This window comes from Martes martes (genome assembly GCF_963455335.1).
Source record: "Martes martes genome assembly, chromosome: 13".
NCBI classification, from domain to species: domain Eukaryota; kingdom Metazoa; phylum Chordata; class Mammalia; order Carnivora; family Mustelidae; genus Martes; species Martes martes.
Window position 1 is genome coordinate 44,782,050 of NC_137901.1, and position 21,925 is coordinate 44,803,974.

Genomic DNA, 21,925 nt, shown 5'->3' on the forward strand with positions numbered 1-21,925 from the left:
TTTATCTGTCTGAACACCAAAAGTACATTTTCCCCTGACCCTTAACCTATGACCTTTTCAGATTCAAACATAAAATAAAAGAAAAAGACACTTAAAAATCTCTGATGACTGGGGAGTCCTGGGATCGAGTCCCACATCGGGCTCCCTGCTGAGCAGGAAGTCTGCTTCTCCCTCTGCCTTTCACCCTGCTTGTGCTCTTTCTTGCTTGCTCTCTCTCTCAAATAAATAAAAAAAATCTTTAAAAATAAAAGAAAATAAGATAAAATAAAATAACCTGGAAGACAAAAAACTTACCTGAGGGAGGTGGTGCAGATATAAATAAAGACTGGGAATAAATTGATAGTAGGTATAACAGGGTGGTAGGTATATGGAAATTCATTATACTACTCTTCATTGTGCGTTTCGATTTTTCCAAAATGTTATTCCTACCATGCACAGCCTTTAAACCAGGAATTCCATTTTTAGAATTTAGGCTATAGTTACACTGGATAAACATAACAATGCCAGTATAAGAACGTTCTGCAAAAAAGCCTAAATTTCCATTAAAGGATAGGTTGATAAATTGTGTTTATCTAAACATAGTAATGTCCTGTATCTTTAAAAATTATGGAGGTCAACGAGGGAGATTATGGAAAAAGTTCCGGGAAAAAAGGAAAACATCAATGGCAGAACAAGAACTCTAGTTTGAACATGTTTAAGTAAACAAAATCAAACGTGGATTTATGAATACCCATAAGATACATGTCCATATTCGACAAATTTCTGGATGGCTATTTCAAAATCTTAATAATGTGTATGTCTGGTTGGGCAGGAGATGGGGACCAGAAATCTGTGAGAAGGTAACATTTATTTTTCAAACATTTTTTTATACTGTGATTTTTGGTGGGGGGCATGTGAACACATTACATTCACTACATTTACAATGAAAAATAACTGATTTTTTAAATCCTTCTTCTACCAAGATGATTGTCATTCATTTAAGGAACTATCTTTGTTCAGGGTCAATGCTAGGGAGGAGCTTGTCTCAAGCAAAGGAGATGAGCCATGACACTCTTATTGCTGATCCTATCTCGGGGCCCTTACTGTACCTCTATCTTACCCTGATGATTGATCGATAAATGTACCATTACATCAAATATTTGTTCTAAAGACGTAAGTAAGATCCTTCCTTGGTGTGAGTCAAACAATTAACAGTTTTTATTGACTATATAAGTGCCTGGTTCTGTGGGGGAATACAAATGAATAGGATTATAGTCTTGCTCAAAATGTTTAAAATCTTACAAAGAAAAAATATGCATCCTATGTGGAACAGAGACTAATTTGCCATGCAAACACATTATGCACTAAGACAAGAAGAAGTCAATGAGGAAATGAATAGTGGTTCATGCAGGAAATAAAGAGGGCAGATCCAATCTTAAGAGATGAGCTAGATTTAGATATACAGCAGAAAGAGGATTACGTAAGTCACTGGAAAGAATGTACAGAAATAAAAAATTGAGACAGTGAAAACTCAGTAGGACTAGAGATGGGAGACAGGAGGAAGTACAAAATAAGTGATCAGCAGGAGTAAAGCTCAAGGTGATATATATCCTAAAAACCAGGAAAAATTAAGATTTTGTAAAACAGGCAAAGGAGAGTTTTAACAAGCATTTGTCGGCACCAGCATGCTAGATAGGGTAAATTATCTACACATGTTTGCTTCCTTTTGGCTTGCTTTCTTGACATGAAAAATAAAATAACAAACATTACTTCAATACCTCACTTCCAGACCCAGATTCTAGTGGTCTCTTCTTTCTTGGTCCAATAGCCGCAAGAGCTGTGAGGTTAGCATCTCTATGCTGTATCTGCGCAAGCTCCAACTGTTGTAACTAGAAGATGGAATAAAAGAAAAAAAAAACAATGTTTACACACAGTCATGCTAAGAGCAGGGAAGAAACTGATCACTAAGCCTACTTCTGTGTTCTTCACCAAATAAGTTATAGTACAAAATAAATATCAGATTCCCCTAATAACCAAGAGCACATCATTTCCTGATGCCTTTACTCCAACATAATCTTTAGTCTTCAATCTATAAATAGAAGAGATAGAATTTAGGTAAAAAAGAAGTATAGAATAGAAGAAAAACAAGAAAAGAAAGGCATCTAGAACTTAATCTTTTCTTACTTTAATCACAGGTAAGAAATGCCTGAAGAATAAACTGAACAGCAAATTGGAGAGATATTAACCAAACCACAGTCAACTTTTCCAGATTAAAAGAAAATTAACTTGAAAATAAAGACAGTTTTTGTGTGTTATAGGGAACAGTTCTATGCTATATGATTTACAAACTACCTTGTTAAAAATTAACTCATTTAACTTTCACAACCACATTTAAAAGGATATATTAATTACTATAATAGGATATGAAAATTACACATGTATTCATTCTTTTTTTTTTTTAAACTAAGGAAGACATGCTCTAAGAGCTTAGGAAAACTTCATAAAGGTCACATAAATAATAAGTAGTGGAAATAGAACTCAGAGCCAAGTGTTCTTGTTAGAAACCCTTTCTACATATCACACTTTCACATGGATTTATCCTATATTTATCTTCATGCCAAAAACTGAAAGTACTCCTCAGCAAAGTAGGGATAAAGGGAATATATCTCAATATCAAAAAGCCATATACGAGAAAGACTCACAGCTAATATCATTCTCAATGGGGAAAAAGTGAGAGCTTTTCCTCTAGAGTCAGGAACAAGACAGGGATGTCTACTGTCACCATTGTTATTTAACATAGCACTGGAAGTCCTAGCCTCAGCAATCAAACAATAAAAAGAAATAAAATGCATCCAAATTGGCAAGAAAGAAGTAAAACTTTCACTATTCACAGATGACATGACAGTCTACGTAAAAAACCCAAAAGACTCTGCCCCCAAATTGCTACAACTCATACAGGAATTCAGCAAAGTGGCAGAATATAGAATCAATGCACAGAAATCAGTTTTATTTCTATACGCTGAGACAGAAGAAAGAGAAATTAAGGAGTCAATCCCATCTACAATTGCACCCAAAACCATAAGATACCTAGGAATAAACCTAACCAAAGAGGCAAAGAATCTATACTCAGAAAACACTCATGAAAGAAACTGAGGAAGACACAAAGAAATGGAAAAACATTTCATGCTCATGGATCGGAAGAGCAAATGCTGTTAAAACGTCTCTGTTACCTAGAGCAATCTATACATTCAATGCAATCCCTATCAAAATACCATCAACTTTTCTCACAGAGGACAAACTATCCTAAAATTTGTATGGAACCAGAAAAGAGCCTGAATAGCCAAAGGAACGTCAAAAAAGAAAACGAAAGCTGGTAGCATCACAATTCTGGATGTCAAGCTCTACTGCAAAGCTGTAATCACTAAGACAGTATGGTACTGGCACAAAAACAGACACACAGATCAATGGAACAGAACAGAGAACCCAGAAATGGAGCCACAACCATATGGTCAGTTAACCTTTAACAAAGCAGGAAACATTATCCAATGGAAAAAAGATGATCTCTTCAACAACTGGTGTTGGGGAAACGGGACAGCCACATACAGAAGAATGAAAGCGAACCACTTTCTTACACCATACACAAAAATAAATTCAAAATCGATGAAAAACCTAAAGGTTCCTAAAGGAACCTAAAGGAAGCCATCAAAATTCTAGAGGAGAAAACAGGTAGCAACCTTTTTGACCTTGGCTGTAATAACTTCTTATTAGACATGCCTCTGGAAACAAGGAAAACAAAAGCAAAAATGAACTATAAGGACTTTATTAAGATAAAAAAGCTTCTGCACAACGAAGGAAACAATTGATAAAACTAAAAGGCAACTGATAGAATGGGAGAAGATATTTGCAAACGACATATCTGATAAAGGGTTAGTATCCAAAATCTATAAAGAACTTAAATTCAACACCCAAAAAATAAATAATCCAGTTAAGAAATGGGCAGAAGACATGAACAGACATTTTTCCTAAGAAGATACAGAGATGGCTAATAGACACATGAAAAGATGTTTAGCATAAATCATCATCAGGGAAATACAAATCAAAACCAGAAGGAAATACTACCTCGCATCTGTCAGAATGGCTAAAATTAACAACACAGGAAACAACAGATGTTGGCGAGAATGCAGAAAAAGGGGAACACTCTTACGTTGTTGGTGCGAATACAAGCTGGTACAGCCACTCTGGAAAACAGTATAGAGGTTATTTTAAAAACTTAAAAACAGAGGATTGCCTGGGTGGCTCAGTCAGTTAAACGTCTGCCTTTGGCTCAGGTCATGATCTTAAGGTCCTGGGATCGAGTCCTGCATTGGGCTCCCTGCTTAGCATTCTTCTTTCTTTCCCCCTCCCTCTTGCTCATACTTACTCTCTCTCTCTTTCAAATAATAAAATCTCTTTTTTAAAAAATGTTAAAAATAGGACTACCCTATGACCCAGCAGTTGCACTGCTACGTATTTCCCCAAAGGATAGAAAAATATAGATTCAAAGGGGCACATTGGATCCCAATGTTTATAGCAGCATTATCAACAACAGGTAACCTACGGAAAGAGCCCTAATGTCCATTCATTGATGATGAATAAAGACGATATGGGAGGGGTGTGTGTGAGTGTGTATATGTGTGTGTTGGAGTATTACTCAGCCATAAAAAAGAATGAAATCTTGCCATTTGCAAGTGACATGGGTAGAGCTAGAATGTATTATGCTAAGAAAAATACATTAGTCAGAGATAGTCAAATACCATATAATTTCACTCATATGTGGAATTTAAGAAACAAAACAGATGGATATAGGGGAAGAGAAAAAAAGACAGGGAAACAAACCATAAGAGACTCTTAACTAGAGAACAAACTGAGAGGTGATGGAGGGGAGGTGGATGGGGAAGATAAGCTAAATGGGTGATGGGTATTAAGGAGTTTGATTGTTTTTGATGAATACTGGGTGTTATATGTAAGTGATGAATCACTAAATTCTATACCTGAAACCAATTTTACTATATATGTTAACCTGAATTTAAACAAAAACTTGAAATTCAGAAGAAAAAAAAAAGGAGAGGGTCAGCATTTGCTCTCTTCAGGTTTTCAAATGAAAATTAAAAAACTGAAAGAATTATTTTGCTGTAGTTTTTATCATAATTCACCCAGAATACCCAAATCTACAAAGCATAATTATTTAATATGTGGGTACTAAACTATATAGTGAGACACATGAAAGATCCCCCATTAAAAGGCAAATAAGACATTAAAACTGGAAAATAAATGCATGAAACAGAGTATCATTTCATGAAGGCAGGTGAGTGTCAAATGGTATTCATTAAAAAAATAATAATAACCAAGTTGAAATGAAATATCACTACATGAATCCTTAAGCTTCTCCAGAAGAGGAAGGACGTTCAATTACCTTCAAAATCTTATTACTATAGAGGGAAAGGGAGGAATAACCTGGCACTGGTTGCTAGACAAATATTCAAACAAGATCAGGCTCCAAGATAGCCAACTGAAAGTAACCTGTTGAGGAACCTGACACACACACATAGACACATACTGAAAATATTCTTTTAAAAAGAGCACTGACAAAATTTTGAACCTATTAAAACAAGAACGGGATTAAAATAGGAAATAATTTGTGGTGAAATAGGCAGTCTCAAGGACATAAAATAAACATCGCTTTCAGATTACTTTATAATATTAGAGGAAAAATAAAAATTAAGCCATAGGTAACTAAGTCTTTAGTAAGGAAGAAAACACAACTTAAAAAAAAAAAAAGAAAATTCTCCACTTGCTTCACAAATTATAGGGCAGAAATTCCTCTTTTAAATTGTGGACTCACTTATATATAAACTGCTAGAAAACTTTTCAGGAGTTAGAAATTGTCTTTTGTTGGTGCTGGCCTTTTAAACAGAATATATAGTGCTAGAATCTGATGCTGTCACAGTCTGGAACTTCTAGATGACAAAATACAATTTTAGTTAATCTACCTAGCAGCACAAATCAAACAACAAGCTATATTTTAAAATCTTTAACTGGAAAAAATGGCACCTGCAAGATAGTTAGTTACAACAAATAAAAAGTTTTTAAATTGACCTCTGTCATCAATTTTCCATACCTATGTAGTAAAACACTTTCTCCCACTCTGCAAATTGTACTTTGTTTTTCTGAAATCTCACATACAATATTTTAAAATTTTGCAAAGCTTTAACAAAAATTAAAACTGACCATAGTTTTGGTTTGCCCTATGTTCCAACAAACTTTCATAAAAATAATGTATCTTGGTCAGTACAATAGAGAAAAACTAGGCATTTTTAACCAGAAGAACATTCTAGGCATTAACGCAGATTTGGCATACATAAGTGGGGAAGATGATATGTAAGCCGAGTTCAGTAAAGACAGCCAGGCACCAAGTTAGAGGCTTGTGGGCAGAAACAGGATTGAAAGTGACATGATTATCTACACAGAAAACCTCAAGTCAGCTACAAAAACAAAAACAAAAATCCTCCTAGGACTAATAAATGCATTTAGCAAGGTTGCAAGATGCAAGGTGAATGCACCCAATAATCATTTCTAAATACTATTAAGGTACAATTAGAAACTTAAGTATAAACCTAAAACCGACGGATATTTGTATGTGATAAATCACAAAAGGTAGATGAAAGAAATAAAACACAAATGGAAAGACATGTATGTGTTCATGGACTGCAACAAGACTCAACACTGTAAACTTTTCAATTTTCTCAAGGTTTTAATAGATTTTTAAAAAACATTTTATTTATTTATTTGACAGAGAGAGATACAGTGAGAGAGGGAACACAAACAGGGGTAGTGGGAGAGGGAGAAGTAGGCTCCCCAGTGACCAGGGAGCCCGATGCAGGGCTCGATCCCAGGACCCGAAGATCATGACCTGAGCCAAAGGCAGATGCGTAACTGACTGAGCCATCCAGGTGCCCCAAAATTTTTGCAGATTTAATACAATTCCAATAATTTTTTTTTTTACAGGTATGGATAAGCTGATTCTAAAATTTATATGGAGGGAACCTGGGTGGCTTGCTTGGATAAGCAGCTCACTCCTGATCTCAGCTCTGGTCTTGATCTCAGGGTTGTGAGTTCAAGCCCCATTTTGGAGTGGAGACCACTTACAAAAAAATAAATAAGGGGCAACTGGGTGGCTCAGTTGTTAGGCATCTGCCTTTGGCTCAGGTCATATGATCCTGGGGTCCTGGAATCAAGCCCTGCATTGGGCTCCCTGCTCAGTGGGGAGCCTGCTTCTCCCTCTCCCTGTACCCCTCTACCCTGCTTGTGCTCTCTCTCACTCTCTCTCAAATAAATAAATAAATAAATAAACCTGAATGAATGAATGAAGTCAAATTTATATGGAAAGGCAAAGGAACCAGAAAAGCTAAATCAATTTTGAAAAAAAATAGGAACAATATTGAAAGAATTACACCATGTGATTTTAGGAATTACTTCTAGAGGGCAACAGTTATCAAAATAATGTGGTACTGATAAAGGAACAGACACAGAGAATAATTAGACAGAATAAAGAATCAAGAAACAAATCCACATAAATATGGCTAATTGATTTTTGACCAGGGTGGAAAACAACTCAATCAAGAAAGCATAAAGCATAGTGTTTTCAACAAATGTTGGAGCAACAGGACATCACATGTGAAAAAATAATCTTGGTATTAAACCTCACACTTTATACAAGAATTAACTCAAAATATAAGAGAAAAAAATCTTTGTGACTTAGGGCCTAGCAAAGAGTTAAGACGTGGCACCCAAAGCAGGTCCATTAAAAACCAAAAAACCAAAAACCCTAACAAATTAGACTTCATATAAATTAGAAAAATTTGGGGCGCCTGGGTGGCTCAGTGGGACAAAGCCTCTGCCTTTGGCTTGGGTCATGATCCCAGAGTCCTGGGATCAAGAGCCCCTCATCCGGCTCTCTGCTCAGCGGGGAGCCTGCTTCTTCCTCTCTCTGTCCCTGCTTCTTTGCCTACTTGTGATCTCCGTCTGTCAAATAAATAAATAAAATCTTTTAAAAAAAATTAGAAAAGTTTGCACTGTAAAAGACATAGTTAAGAGAATAGAAACCCCACACTATTTCTCTGTCTCCAAACTCTATATGCCTTTTCTTTTTCTTGCTTTATTGTACAGGCAATATAACACAGAGTAACAGAGATGAAAGCATACATCTTTGCCTTTTTCTTAATCTTTGGAAGAAAACATTTGGTCATTTCACCATTAAGAATACTACTAATTGTAGGTTTTAAATAGCTGTCCTTTATCAAACTGAGGAGGTCCCTTCTATTCCTTGATTCTTGAGAGTTATTCTTATTAATAATGTTGAAATCTAATGTATTTCTGCATCAACTGACATGATCTTTCTTAGACTATCAATATGGTAGATTATATTCACTGATTTTTTAATATTATTAATCCAGCTTTGCAATCCTGGGGTAAACTCTACTTGGTCATGATATATTGTTTTTATATATTACTAGATTTGACTTACTAATATTTTTTGAACATGTTTATATCTATGTTCATGAAGGATATGGAAATGTAGTTTTCCTATTTTGTAATGTTTTTCTGGTTTGTTATTAGGGTAATGCTGGTCTCATAAAATGAACTGGAAGAGTTTTTAACTCTTTTGTGTTCTGAGAAATTGTGTAGATGTATTAATTCATCTGTAAATGTTTGGGAGGATTCACTAAGTAAAATCATCTGTGCCTGGAGATTTCTTTAGTGAAAAGTTTTAACTATAAATTCAATTAATTTAATAATCATAGAACTACTGCAGTTAGCTACTTCACTTGGCTAATTTTTTTTTAATCAGCTTTTTTTTTTTTTTAAGATTTTATTTATTTATTTGACAGACAGAGATCACAAGTAGGCAGAGAAACAGGCAGAGAGAGAGAGGAGGAAGCAGGCTCCCTGCTGAGCAGAGAGCCCGATGCAGGGCTCAATCCCAGGACCCTGGGATCATGACCTGAGCCGAAGGCAGAGGCTTTAACCCACTGAGCCACCCAGGCGCCCCGCACTTGGCTAAATTTTGATAGCTTGTGCTTTTCAAGAAACTGGTTCCTTTTTTTTTTTTTTTTAAAGATTTTATTTATTTATTTGACAGAGAGGGAACACAAGCAGGGGAGTGGGAGAGAGAGAAGCAGGCTTCCTGCTGAGCAGGGAAGCCCAATGTGGGGACAAATCCCAGGGTCCTGGGATCATAACCTGAGCCAAAGGCAGATGCTTAACAACTGAGCCACCCATGTACCTTGAAACTGGTTATTTCATCTAAGTTGTCAAACTACTTGCATAGTTGTTCATCTGTATTCACTTATCCTTTCAACATCTGCAGGGTCTGCAGTGATTTTCCATCTTTTTTCCTGATATTGGTGACTTACATCTTCTTTTTTTCTTTGTCAGTCTTACTAGAAATTTATCAATTTTGTTGATCAAAGAACCAACTTTTGGTTTTATTGATTTTCTCTATTTTTTTCTTCTGCTGGTTGAAGTCACTGATTTTTGTTTTTATTTTTATTATTTCTTTCCTTCTGCTGGATTTGGTTGTATATTGCTCTTCTTTAACCAGTTTAAGGTAAAAGCTTAGATTATTGATTTGAGATCTTTCTTCTCTAACATAAGCATTTTTTTTCTATCATTTTACTTTAACCTATCTACATCATTACATTTGAAGTGAGTTTCTTGTAGAGAGATACAGGTTAGTCAGAGTTTTCAAATCCATTCTGACAATCTCTCTCTTTTAATTGGTATATTTTGACCATTTACATTTAATATAATGACTCAGCCATGTTTCGATTTAGGTCTATCATTTTATTATTTGTTTTCTGTTTGCTCCGTTTTTCATTTTTTTTCCCTTTCCCTACTTCTTTTGCATTATTCAAACATTTTAAATATTTCAATTTATCTTTTTTTTTTTTACTATATCTCTAGTTTTTTAAATTTTATTTTAGTGGTGGCTCTAGAGATTACAATACACTTTCTTAAATTTTCAGTCTACTCAGAATTAATATTTTACCACGTCAAGTGGCATATAGACACCTTATGATGTCCTCTTACTCTATATACTTTGTTATAGTTGCTTTATATATATATACACACACACACTGAAAATCCCTGAAAATGTAATAATTTTTGCTTTCAATATTTTAAAAAGCTCAAAAGCAGAAAATGAGTCTATTATACCATTTCTATTGCTCTTTCTTCATTCCTGATGTTCAAAGTTACCCTTTGGTATCATTTCATTTCATTCTGAAGAACTTCAACCTCCTTAAACAATTCTTTTAGAGCAGGTCTGCTGGCAACAGATTCTATTCTTGTTCCTTCATCTGACAATGTCTTTATTTCACTTTCCTTCCTACAGGGTATTTTCACAGGATATAGCATTCTGGGTTGGTTGACAGTTCTTTCTTTTCTTACTGCACTTTAAAAATATGTTGCTACTTTCTTTTTGGTCTCCATGGTTTCTGATAAGAAATGTACTATCATTTGAATTGCTGTTCCCTTATTGGAAAAGTGTACATTTCTCTGGCTAGTTTCAAGAATTTTTTCTATGTCTTTTGTTTTCTAAGACTAGATGTGACCAAACCTGAGTTTTTCTGTGATTATCCTGTTTGGGAGTTCACTGAGCTTCTAGAATCTTTAGGTTTGCCCCTCTCTAAATTTGGAGGGTTGTTAGACATTATTTTTTCAAATAAATTTTTAGCATTTTACTCTTTCTCTTCTGAGAACTTCAGTAACATTAATGCCAGACCTTTGATCCTTGTCCCACAGGTCTCTGAGGCTCTGTTTTTCTGATTTTTGTTTTTGACCCATTTCCCTTCTGTTAGTTTAGATTAGATCCTATTCGTTCATCTTCAAGTTCATTGACTCTTTCCTCTTTCACCTCTTTTCTGTATCTAGCGCATCCAACAAGTGTTTTATTTTGATTACTGTCAACTTTAGTTCTAAAATTTCCATTTTAGAACTTTATGGCTGGGTTTTCAAGCCAAATAATTTTAAACAGTAGCCTAAATATTTTAAGTATTATGTTATAAAACTCTGGGTCTTCTTTAAATCTTTTGGAGTATGGTATTTTTGTTTTAGCATGCAAAACAGGCCACCAGATTTAGGCCACAAATTCCAGTGTGTCTTCTGTGGGCTTAGGCTCCAACATCAGTTCAGTTTTCAAAAACTCTGTTGTGCTCTTTGAATCTGTCCCAAATATGTACTACTCAGTGGTCAGTCTAGGACCTAGCAGGGCTCTGTTTGTTTCATTCTTAAAGCCGTTATGTATGCTGACTAGAATCAGATTCACATATGACAAATGTGCAGCTCAAGAGTGAGCCCAGAAGTTTAAAATATAATACATGGTTGCTTTCCTGAGCTCTCCCTATTCCACAATCTTCCCAGTAATTTTTTATTCCCTATACTCCTCTTTTTGGCTTCTGGCCAGAAAGTTGGGACTTTAGTTACTCTGCTTTGCCACATATTTTTCTGTGTCTGTATCCATGTCTATGGTAAGCAGAAAGAATAGGAGTGGGGAGGTGAAAGAGGAATGGCAACCACACTGCTGGTTTAATGGTATTTTGGATTCTCATCTTCTTCTCCAATTTATTTACTATTTACTTTTCAAAGTCTTCAAATAGCTTCTCTGTGCATTCTGTTCAGATTTTATAGCTGTATTCAGTGGGAGAGACAGTGTGGAGTGTTTTTACTCCATCAACTGGAACCTTTAAAAGCTGGTTGAACCAGAATTCTGACAGTAGGTTTCGGTTAAGCTATATTCCTACTACATTTTGTTTCATAAACTTAAGCCTGCTTGTTCACTTACACCAGCAGCACACACTTTGGTCCAAAAAGACCTAACAGGCTTGGCAGGTTCTCTTTTAAGAGTATCCTCACTCCTTCCTTATGGCTAATGAAACAGGTAGAAACCTTCATCTCCCTTATCACAGTCTCTCTGATATCAAGCAGAGGTCCCCTAAAACTCAAGTCAGTGTCTTAGGGAGCAATAGAGCAGTAATAGTTGAAGATTATTTTATTCCTGATGTTTAGTACTTGTCTCTGTTCATTTTTAAGTATAGCTATGGAAATAGTCACTTTAATCAAGTCCAAAATACCTTAACAGATTACCTTAAAGATCATACAACCTCTCGGAGTAAACTTCAACAGAGGTACTTCTTGATGCTAAGTACATAATTTTGAAGGACAAAAGATAAGGAAAAATAAAAATTAATGAAAACAGAATCCAAAATGTTAGCCAGGATTACAGGAGCTGAAGAATGAATAAATCAAGTATTCTACAGCCAAGTCCCGCCACAAATACAGGGACATATTAACAGAAAGAACTAAATTATTCAGATAATTGTGATACTGATACTACGGGAAATTCAAAAATGTGTTTCTTTTTTGTGCTTAAGAAAGGCAAGGCATTAAAAAAAAAAATGCAGGAACTGCAAGTATAAAAGACAACAGCAGAGCTGTCCTTTATAACAAATGATCCAAAAATAAGAAGTGCTGTCATCTTCAGTCTGATCTTGCTATGAGCTTTTGGAAAGTGATAGTAAGGTATAAAGCAAAGGGGAAGTTGAGAGGTAAGTTAATGCCTCCCAAAGCTTATGTGTGCCGTCCAGCAACACCTACATTAGTAGCAATGAAAATAGTTAACGCTATAGTAATATTTGAAAGAATCTAAAAAAAAATAAGAGAAATAAAGTACATTACCTGGTTTTGAGTTCAGCAAAGAATTAAGAATAACGTCATGCTTAGAATTCACAATTAATGTTAAGTGTATATAAAAATAATAAAATCTTATCACCAAACAAAAAATGTTTCTTAAATAGTAAAAATTTAAACAGAATTTTAGATATGCTTTGTAAAGATTAATTGACCAAACTCTAAAATTCTCAAAAATTATTATAATCACTTCTAAATTACTGCAAGTTACTGGGGGGAAAACAAGGTTAATTCCTAAAATATTATACCACAAAAGAAGTAAACAATATCATACTAAATAGTATTACTGGGTGAATCCTAGACCAAAGGAACCAACAAAGCAAGTTACAAAAAAGTAACTACCCCCACCTCATCTAAAATTCAGGGATACCACAACAGAAACACAGGATCCCTTTCAAACTTTCAAAGAAAATTATTAGGCAGGCATTCCACCAAACCTAACAATACATGGTCTGATTATTTTTTTTCTCCCAATAACTAACACTAGTTCTTATGATGTCAAGACACTGTCCAGAACACCTGAAATACTTGGAATCTAGAATGTAGAGTCCAATGCCTTGCTAGTCAGCCCTTCTAATCCATCCCTTTCAGGAAAATAGCACGTTCCACATAATCTCAATTAGATACTTTCTTCCTTAGACTTAAACATTATTATTGATTTACATACTGTTTAATACAAATACAATTTGTATTAGATTACAGAACTTCCTTCCCCCTACATCTTCCCCTTACATTTTTTTTTCTTTTCAACCTTCTTTCCAGTCTTCTTGAAATAAAACACACACACACACACACACACACACAACAACAACAACAACATGTTCCTGGATCAATCTCAAGCTTACTTATTTAAGAGTAAGATGGCATCTATCTTAAATGTTTCTATAGCTTATGTTCTTAAGCTACTATTTTTTCCTTTTATACCTGACCTTTCCCTAAATTATGATAGCTCTGTAACATAAGCAGAACATGGACTGTTACTTTCATACAGTTGTTCCTTGAACAACATGGGTTTGAACTGTGTGAGTCCACTAATGGGTAACTTTTGTCAATTCAGTGTACTACTGTAAATCTATTTTTTCTTACTTATGATTTTCTTAACTGTTTCTTTTCTCTAGCTTATTTTAGTGTGAAAATACAAGTACATAATATACAGAATATACAACTATGTTTTAATCAACTATTTATGTTACCAGTAAGGTTTCCCATCAACAGAGGATTGTCAGTAGATTCATTGGGGAAAGTCAAAAGTTATGTGTGGGGCACCTGGGTGGCTCAGTCGGTTAAGTGTTTGACTTTGCTCAGATCATGATCTCAGGGTTCTGGGATTGAGCCCCACATTGGGCTCCTGCTGAATGAGCTCTGCTTGTCCCTCTGCCCCTCCCCCTGCTCATGTGCACTTTCTTTCTCAAATAAATAAAATCTTTAAAAAAAAAACTTAAAACCTTAAAAAAAATCTTTTTTTTCCAAAGATTTTATTTATTTATTTGACAAAGAGAGAGAAATCACAAGTAGGCAGAGAGGCAGGCAGAGAGAGAGTGGGAAGCAGGCTCCCCGCTGAGGAGAGAGCCCAACGTGAGGCTTGATCCCAGGACCCCGAGATCATGACCTGAGCGGAAGGCAGAGGCTTAACCCACTGAGCCACCCAGGTGCCCCTTAAAAAAAATCTTAAAAAAAGTTTTATGTGGGTTTTTGACTGCACAGGGGGATCAGTGACCCTAACCCATGCGTTGTTCAAGGACTGACTGTAGAAGGAAATGGGAGTAAGTCTGAAGGAGTAAAGTAACTTTCCCAAAGTGAGATGCAGACAATTGCAGGTTAAATCTAGAACAGAAGACTCCTGACTTCTAGTCCAGCGCTATTTCATTTATAATATGTACCTCTTCTACCAAAAGGACATAACTTCTCTCAAGCTATACAAATCCAATACTTCAGAATTAATGCATGTAACCTCCTGATGAAGCTCTAAACAAAATATTATCTTTCCTATGCAAGGTATACCAATCAAGAGATACAACCAATAAATGTCTCTTGTGAAAAGTATCCACTGAAAAAATGAGTGTAGCTTCTCTGCCTCCAAGAGAGAACTTATTGAATGGTAATAGGACTATGCCAGCTCAAGGTGCCAACTCTCAGATTCTCAAACCACAGTATTTTCTTTGACTTTTTATGGCCATTTAGTCAAAAGGGAAAAAAAAAAGTGATGGATTTTAAAGGTCCTCTTCCTTCCCCTCCTAGACCAATGGTTTCAAGTATGATCTCCATAACAGCAGCAGCAACAACAAATCACCTGGATATCTGTTAAAAATGCAAACTCTCAGGCCTCACCAAGACCTACAGTATCATAAACTCTAGGGATGGGACCCAGCAATCTGTGTTTTAACAGACCCTCCAGATAATTCTCATGTACACCAGAGTTTGAAAACCATGGTCCTGGACTGTCAATGCTTTGAAATGTTTGCGTCTGTTTCTCTATGTACATAAGCTTTCCACAATTCGTCATTTTAAGAATGCCTTCTCCATACTAAACTAACTGAACTGCTAGAATATATTTTTAATGACAAGTTTCACTTCATCCTGTCCAGTGTTCCATGAGTTTTGGCTCATGCAGAACAAGCATAAAACTTTAAATACAAACTGCTATAATTTAATAGTTAGCCTCACATTTCATTGACTCCATACCTATAAAAATTCCATTTAATAATCTTGTCTTTCTCATAATGAAATATTTTCTGATTAGTAACAAGCCTTATGATACAGTATTTTATTTCTTATACAATATTACTTTGTATGTGGAGAATTATACTACTTTTTATGTCCTATGTTTTCTATAAGCAAAAATCCTAAATACTCGAGGGTACAAGTTTTCTAATCTGTCATGCATTTTAATCATTTAATACTTATTCTTCTGCCCAGTTTCTGCAGGTTGCACTGTGGAGCTAATGTGCCAGAAGGTACAGGTCTTGCATTTCTTTTTCTTTCTCTATTGTCTGATAACAAATGTAAGTGGGAATGCTAGGAATTGTTAAAAGGAAGTAAATGAATTCTTTGTCTCACTCTGCACAGATGTGCTGAATTCACATTTCCCAAAGGAGAAAGAAGATATTCAAAAGGAAATAAGGGTCACAGTATATATAACAAATGTTTAAGGAATCAGGATATATGAACTATAAGGTCAGGTGGCTTGCTCCTCAGAATTCTGGATGATGTGGTAAGAAAGGAAAATGTTGAAGGCTAGATGATAATCTAGGACACATGGTACATATTTCAACAAGTCTACAGCTGCATTAAACAAAGATGTGCCTACTTGTTTGAAGTTAGAATTTGGCAATTAGTAATCTATTTAAAACCTTTCAAAAATAGGTGGTAAAAATGAAAGAAAGCCAGTACTTACATTTTAGGAAAAGTACCTAGGAAATTTTTTAAAAAATAAGAATTTAAAGATGTCAATATTTAAAAGATAAAGTTAACAACAGAGAGAAAATGCTTATAATATTGTGGGGTTTTTTTTCCCCAGGCAAAAACAGAAAAAGGGGCGGGGGGAACAGCCCCAAAGTTGAAACTAAAATGTCTGAATTACAGAGATATCCATAGACATTTTAGCCAGACAACAATAAGGTTTTCAAATAGACAGATAACCTGTCAGGTCAATAAGAACAGTATGCAGTAGGAGCCACTTCAATGGACTGAGACTAGACTGGAGGCAAATCCCACAGGCAGCCCATTTTTTTAAGTGCCAAATAAGAATGACAAAATTGTAAGAAGTATATAGGAAGGATGAAAATAAATTATTAGACACCTTTATAAAAACCTGCTTGATTTAACACAGTATGTCATTATACCCAGAATGCAAAGAAGAAATGAATAGACTCTAAAATAGTATTAGAGAGAAGAAAATGCATAGGAGAAATGATCAAGATCAAAACTCTAGTCACTAACAACTGAAACCACCATGGATTATAAAATTATGTATTAGGGGGTTCGAGTTATGATTTAATATTTATATGACAAACAGCATTGTTAAAACATTTCCCAAATCAATAAAGCCTACGACTTCTCTACAGTTCCTCAGAGTTCTGCACTTATTTAAGGTACTGTCTTTACTCTATTTCCTATGACCAGCTTGGTAGGTACATAGTCACCTGGAAAAGGAAAGCAAGCCAATTTCAAATCGAGCAACTGAAATGAATCTGTGCTAATTTTCACAACTAACAAAGAAAACTTCCCAGAGAGCCAAATACCAAAAAATCACTAACAAAAGCTTTATAGTTTATACCAGTGTGATAACAATTAGCATATCCCAAATGATAAACTTACAAATTACCATACAAGAGAACAGTTCAAGTCTATATTAAGATAAGGTCATTGATTTTTGCAACCAGACAAAAAAATCATATCCCTGTATGTTTGATTCTAAATTAGAGCCCCTTAGAATATTAAAGTTATTAAAAGCTCTAGGGGACAGAGGAATGATACAAATGACAATATTGTAGTTTCATCAAACATTTGCAACTAATACACAGTGGCTCTATTCTTGGAATGAAGCCAGTGTATTTGATTTTTTTTTTAACAGAAAGATTTAGGATAGTAACCAACTAGCAAACTTTTAAAATATTTTAGAAAGAAATTACACAATCCTTTGAATCTTGCTAGGAAAAAGAAATAAATGGAAGTGCAACAAGGGGGAAAAACCAAGTTTGCTACCATCTGCTCTCATTGAGGTATTGTTTTTTCCACATTTACTTTTACAATTTTCTTTGAAAAATACTGTCCACCTATTCATCCCTTAGAGAATAATTGAGCACAATATTAAAAGAAAACAAACAAACCATCCTATACAAACCTCAAGGAAATATTAATTGATCCAGATGTTTATGAAGATTTATGAAAGAGAAACAGATGGGATAAAATTTTTAAAGATAAAAGAGCAAGCTTTCTGATGTATCTTTTCCCAAAAGTGGGTAGAATTAGAAGATAAGCATCTAATCAGTCCTTAATTAAAACAAAGAGGAATGCCCGTGATCCAGAGCAATAATAGGTTGCCTATTCCCAAATAACCTATGAAACCAGGCTTGCTTAAAGAGGGTAATTGGTAAGGTTCTCATACTAATTTTTTAGATAATACCTTTTGATACATTTTCCACTGAAAAAGAAATGAGTATGAGAAGTGTTCTGTTGTTGAAATGAAATGTTTCTGGCTTCAATTCTTTCCAATGTTCTCCCTTTCCAGTTCTCCTCATCTCAATCCAGAAACCTCTCCATCCAGAATTCATGCATTTTCCTTCTCTATTTTAGTGAAAACATACCACATTGATTGTAAGAATCTTACTAGATTTCCATTTGTTTTGCCTCAGCTCCTACATTAATCCAAACAATAAGGGCCTTTAAAACATTCATAAATAACCTGCTGCTGCTGGCACCTAGGAGCCGAGTGCTGCAGTGTTAAGCAACAACAAATTTCATAGTTCAAGAGGCACAGTTAAGGAAAAAGGTTGCTCAGGAAATCACTCTTATTTAGCACAAAGATCCTTAAAAATTGCATGAAATCAGTCAAGTAACTATAGAAACCAATTTCTTCAGCTCCATATCACACGTCTCACACCTCAATTGTCTTTATTATCGTCTGCTGTCAGATCCTTAATCAGAAATGTGAACAGGCTTGATGATTTATTCAGCAGGGAAAAGAATCTGTAGGTCAAGTGAAAAATTTCACACACACACCCAAACACACATCACATCTTCAACCTTAGGTACTTTCATTTCCTTCTGTTCTCAGCAGCTCTGGGGGCAACTCCAGTGAGATCCAATATTAAGGCTCAATTAAAATAAGCTCCAATTAGTGGAGCTTTTTTCTCTGGGGCTAGAAAAGTCAGGAAATGGATATTGGGAAATGTAAAAAGTCAGCTACTGAGAGGAGGCTGCAGACATAAATGAACTTATTTGTTGATTTCTACAGTTGCTATGCAGAGGCCTCTGGGAGTAAAAGCTTAACCAGTCTAAGCTATAAACTAAAACCCCTGCAGCTAAACATGAACTGTGTGAAACAAGGGCTCCATTCCAGAACAGAAAACTGCTGGGCCCAGAAAATTAAAAGCCAGAGGCGTTTTCCATTTAAAACTAAATCCCAGTACCACCTCCCAGCCAAAGAATTATAAGCAGTATCAGATTTACAAAACGAACAATTACCCTGGAAAAATGTAGCCTATTGTACAGTCCCAGATGCTAAATCTCAGAAGTTTCTTTTCTTTCTTTTTTTTTTTTTAATCCCACATTATATTCCTCCAAGTACACTGCTGTAGTTTACAAAGAGCCATTTCTAGACAGGCCTAAGCTTTGAAAATAAATTTTAAAAAGAGAGCACATAACTCATTGACCTCATTTGAAGTACTGCCCTTGCCTTCAGCAGTTCCTGTCCTTCCCCAAGGCTTCTGCAAATGGTATGCAACAGCAAAATAAACCCTGACCTAATTGCCAGGAGAGAGCTGCCAACCTTCCCCCCAACACAAAGACAAGCATGGTAACTTGAAAGTCCTACCTCTTTGGCTTTCTGCTTTAATCTCAGCTGTTCTGGATCTTCTTTGTTGGAACGACTCTATCAAAGGAAAAGAAAATTTTAATAGAAATTACTAGCATCTAAACACCATAGTTGTCGTTAAATATTTAATAAATGACAATTTTCTCTTGTGATTGAAAACCTTAGCTCCAGGGGAAAATGCCTCAATCCAGTCTGGTGCACTCCCTCCTTTACGCCCCCTCCCTCTCATCATCTGGGCCTGCTGTTGCAGTTCTAGCCTGGAGGAAGCTTATACTGAAAATGATGCTAACAATGTCAGTCAGGTCCAGTTGAGGCATGACGTTGTTCTTGTTAGAACATGAAAAACTAAAAAAAAACGGATGGTACAGATGAAGGAAAAGAAAAGAAGGATAATTGCTGGCTCAAAGAAGGAAAGCAATCAACATTGGCTAATCTTCAGATAAAGCCATTTTGGAAAAACATGGTATTTCAAGAACTATTAAAATCAAGAACTTCACAGAGTGATGTATGAAACTGTTGAAAAACTATACTGCATACCTGAAACTACTATTAACACTGTATGTTAACTGGAATTAAAATAAAATAAAATCAGGAGCCTGACTTTGAACCAAATCAATCTCTTTTAAAATTTTTAAAAACTAAGTAGGAAATACATCCCAATGTTTTCATTAGAGTATCTCGTCATCTTTGGGTCCTCCATTGCATTTAATTGAATGCTGTGCACAAGTAAAAGTCCAATAACTGTTTATTCAATACTTTTTTCCATACTGATTCAGTTCAACATTCAAAAATGAACAATCTTACAGGACTGCTATAAGGAGAGAGCTATCGTCTATATGCAATGCTATAATGAAACAAGTGGTAAGAAACTTCATTTCTGACACTATGAACTTTTTTGTCCACTAAAAAATATGCTCAGAAGCATTCTTTTTTCTCATTCTAGCACAAAGTTATCTAACTCCTTATAAATCTGAATATTTGTTCTATAAAAGGCAACATCAGCTAAATACAGCTAGTAAAATAAAAGCTAAAAGTATTTTCTTGTTACTAAGTTTACTTGAGTTTTCTTTTTAAGATTTTATTTATTTATTTGACAGACAGAGATCACAAGTAGGCAGAGAGGCAGGCAGAGAGAGAAGAGGAAGCAAGCTCCCTGCTGAGCAGAGATCCCGATGTCGGGCTCAATCCCGGGATCCTGGGATCACGACCTGAGCCAAAGGCAGAGGTTTTAACCCCCTGAGCCACCCAGGTGCCCTACTTATGTTTTACTGATGTATCAATGATTTTGTTAAAGGGAAGTACAAGAAAGAAACCATTTAGATTTAAGAGTGCCTTGTAATTTTTTTACAATTCTATGTATTTGAGAGACAGAGAGCACAACTGGGGGTGGGAAGGAGTGGGAGAGGTATAAGCAGATTCCCCACTGAGCAGGGAGCATAACACAGGGCTCAATCTCAGGACCCTGGGATCATGACCTATGCTGAAGGCAGCCACTTAACCAACCGAGCTACCCAGGTACCCCAAGAGTGCCTTGTAATTTTAAACACATGAAGTGTTTACCTACATAAGGCTACCAAAAGCTAGTAGCTTTTTTCTTCATTTTTTCCCCAACTACTAAAACTTAACCCAAACTAAGATAAACTCCTTTATTATTCCACCTATAATATCAGGAGACAATAAGCATATATATATATATATATATATATGTACTTATTTTAAAAAGGTGTATGTATGTATACGTATGTATACATATGTATGTATGTATATATATTTGTGAGTGTATGATTTTTGCCCCACTATGAAATGGACACATTTGAATATCTTTATTACTTAACCAATATTTATTATTTATACGTGAATAATCAGTATTGATTTATATCAGTGATTGATATAAATCAATTTATATCAATGATTTATATCATGATTGAATCTTTATTAATTAACCAATATTTATTGATTATTCATAGATAAATTTTACATTGTGTGCCTCTGAGTCTGGAAATACAGTAATGAAATAGCAAGACAAAGTCTCTGCTTTTGAGTGACTTACATTTTAAGAAGAGAAAATAATAAAAAATTTTATAAAAATTAAATAGTTATGATATATAAAACATTTATGATGGGGAAAAATAAAAAACAATTACTGTTAGTGATAAGTGCTATAAAGAAAACTGGACATTGTGATAGAAGGAATGTGTGTGTGGTGGGGTACTACTTTAGCGAGGACAGGAGGAGAGAAGACATCTGAAAAGTGACATTCAAGTAGAGCTCTGAATGACAAGAAGGAGGCACCCACGCAAAATTCTGGGGGAAGAATATTCTAACCTAAAGGCACAGTCATTGCAAAAGCCTTAAAATGGGAACAAGCTTGGTAAAATTGAGGAAAGGAGGAAGGCCCGTGTGGCTGGACCATGGAGAAAAGTTGTAAGAGGTAAGGTTAGAGACCATATAGGCCAAGATACAGAGCTGAGGTTTAATTCTAGTTATAATTTTTTTTTAAAAAGCCACTAAACGACTTGGAGAACAGGAGTGAGATGCACTGCTCCAACACTTCAGAAAGATCACTCTGGCTGCTATGTAGCGAATGTAGCACTATAGGGATCCGATATCAGAGGTACAGGCTTA

At 35.3% G+C, this 21,925-nt stretch overlaps 1 protein-coding gene across 2 annotated transcripts in view; it reads right to left on the bottom strand.

Annotated features, from left to right (window-relative positions):
- The window catches only part of TAF4B (TATA-box binding protein associated factor 4b), a gene marked incomplete at its 5' end in the record, with an annotated part of 125,643 nt that overhangs the window by 21,777 nt on the left and 81,941 nt on the right, over positions 1–21,925 (bottom strand). For both annotated transcript variants that reach the window (XM_080821580.1, XM_080821579.1), the window contains 2 exons: positions 1,758–1,868; positions 19,301–19,357. In XM_080821580.1, the coding sequence (XP_080677706.1) occupies positions 1,758–1,868; positions 19,301–19,357 (168 nt within the window). The remainder of the gene's footprint in view (positions 1–1,757; positions 1,869–19,300; positions 19,358–21,925) is intronic.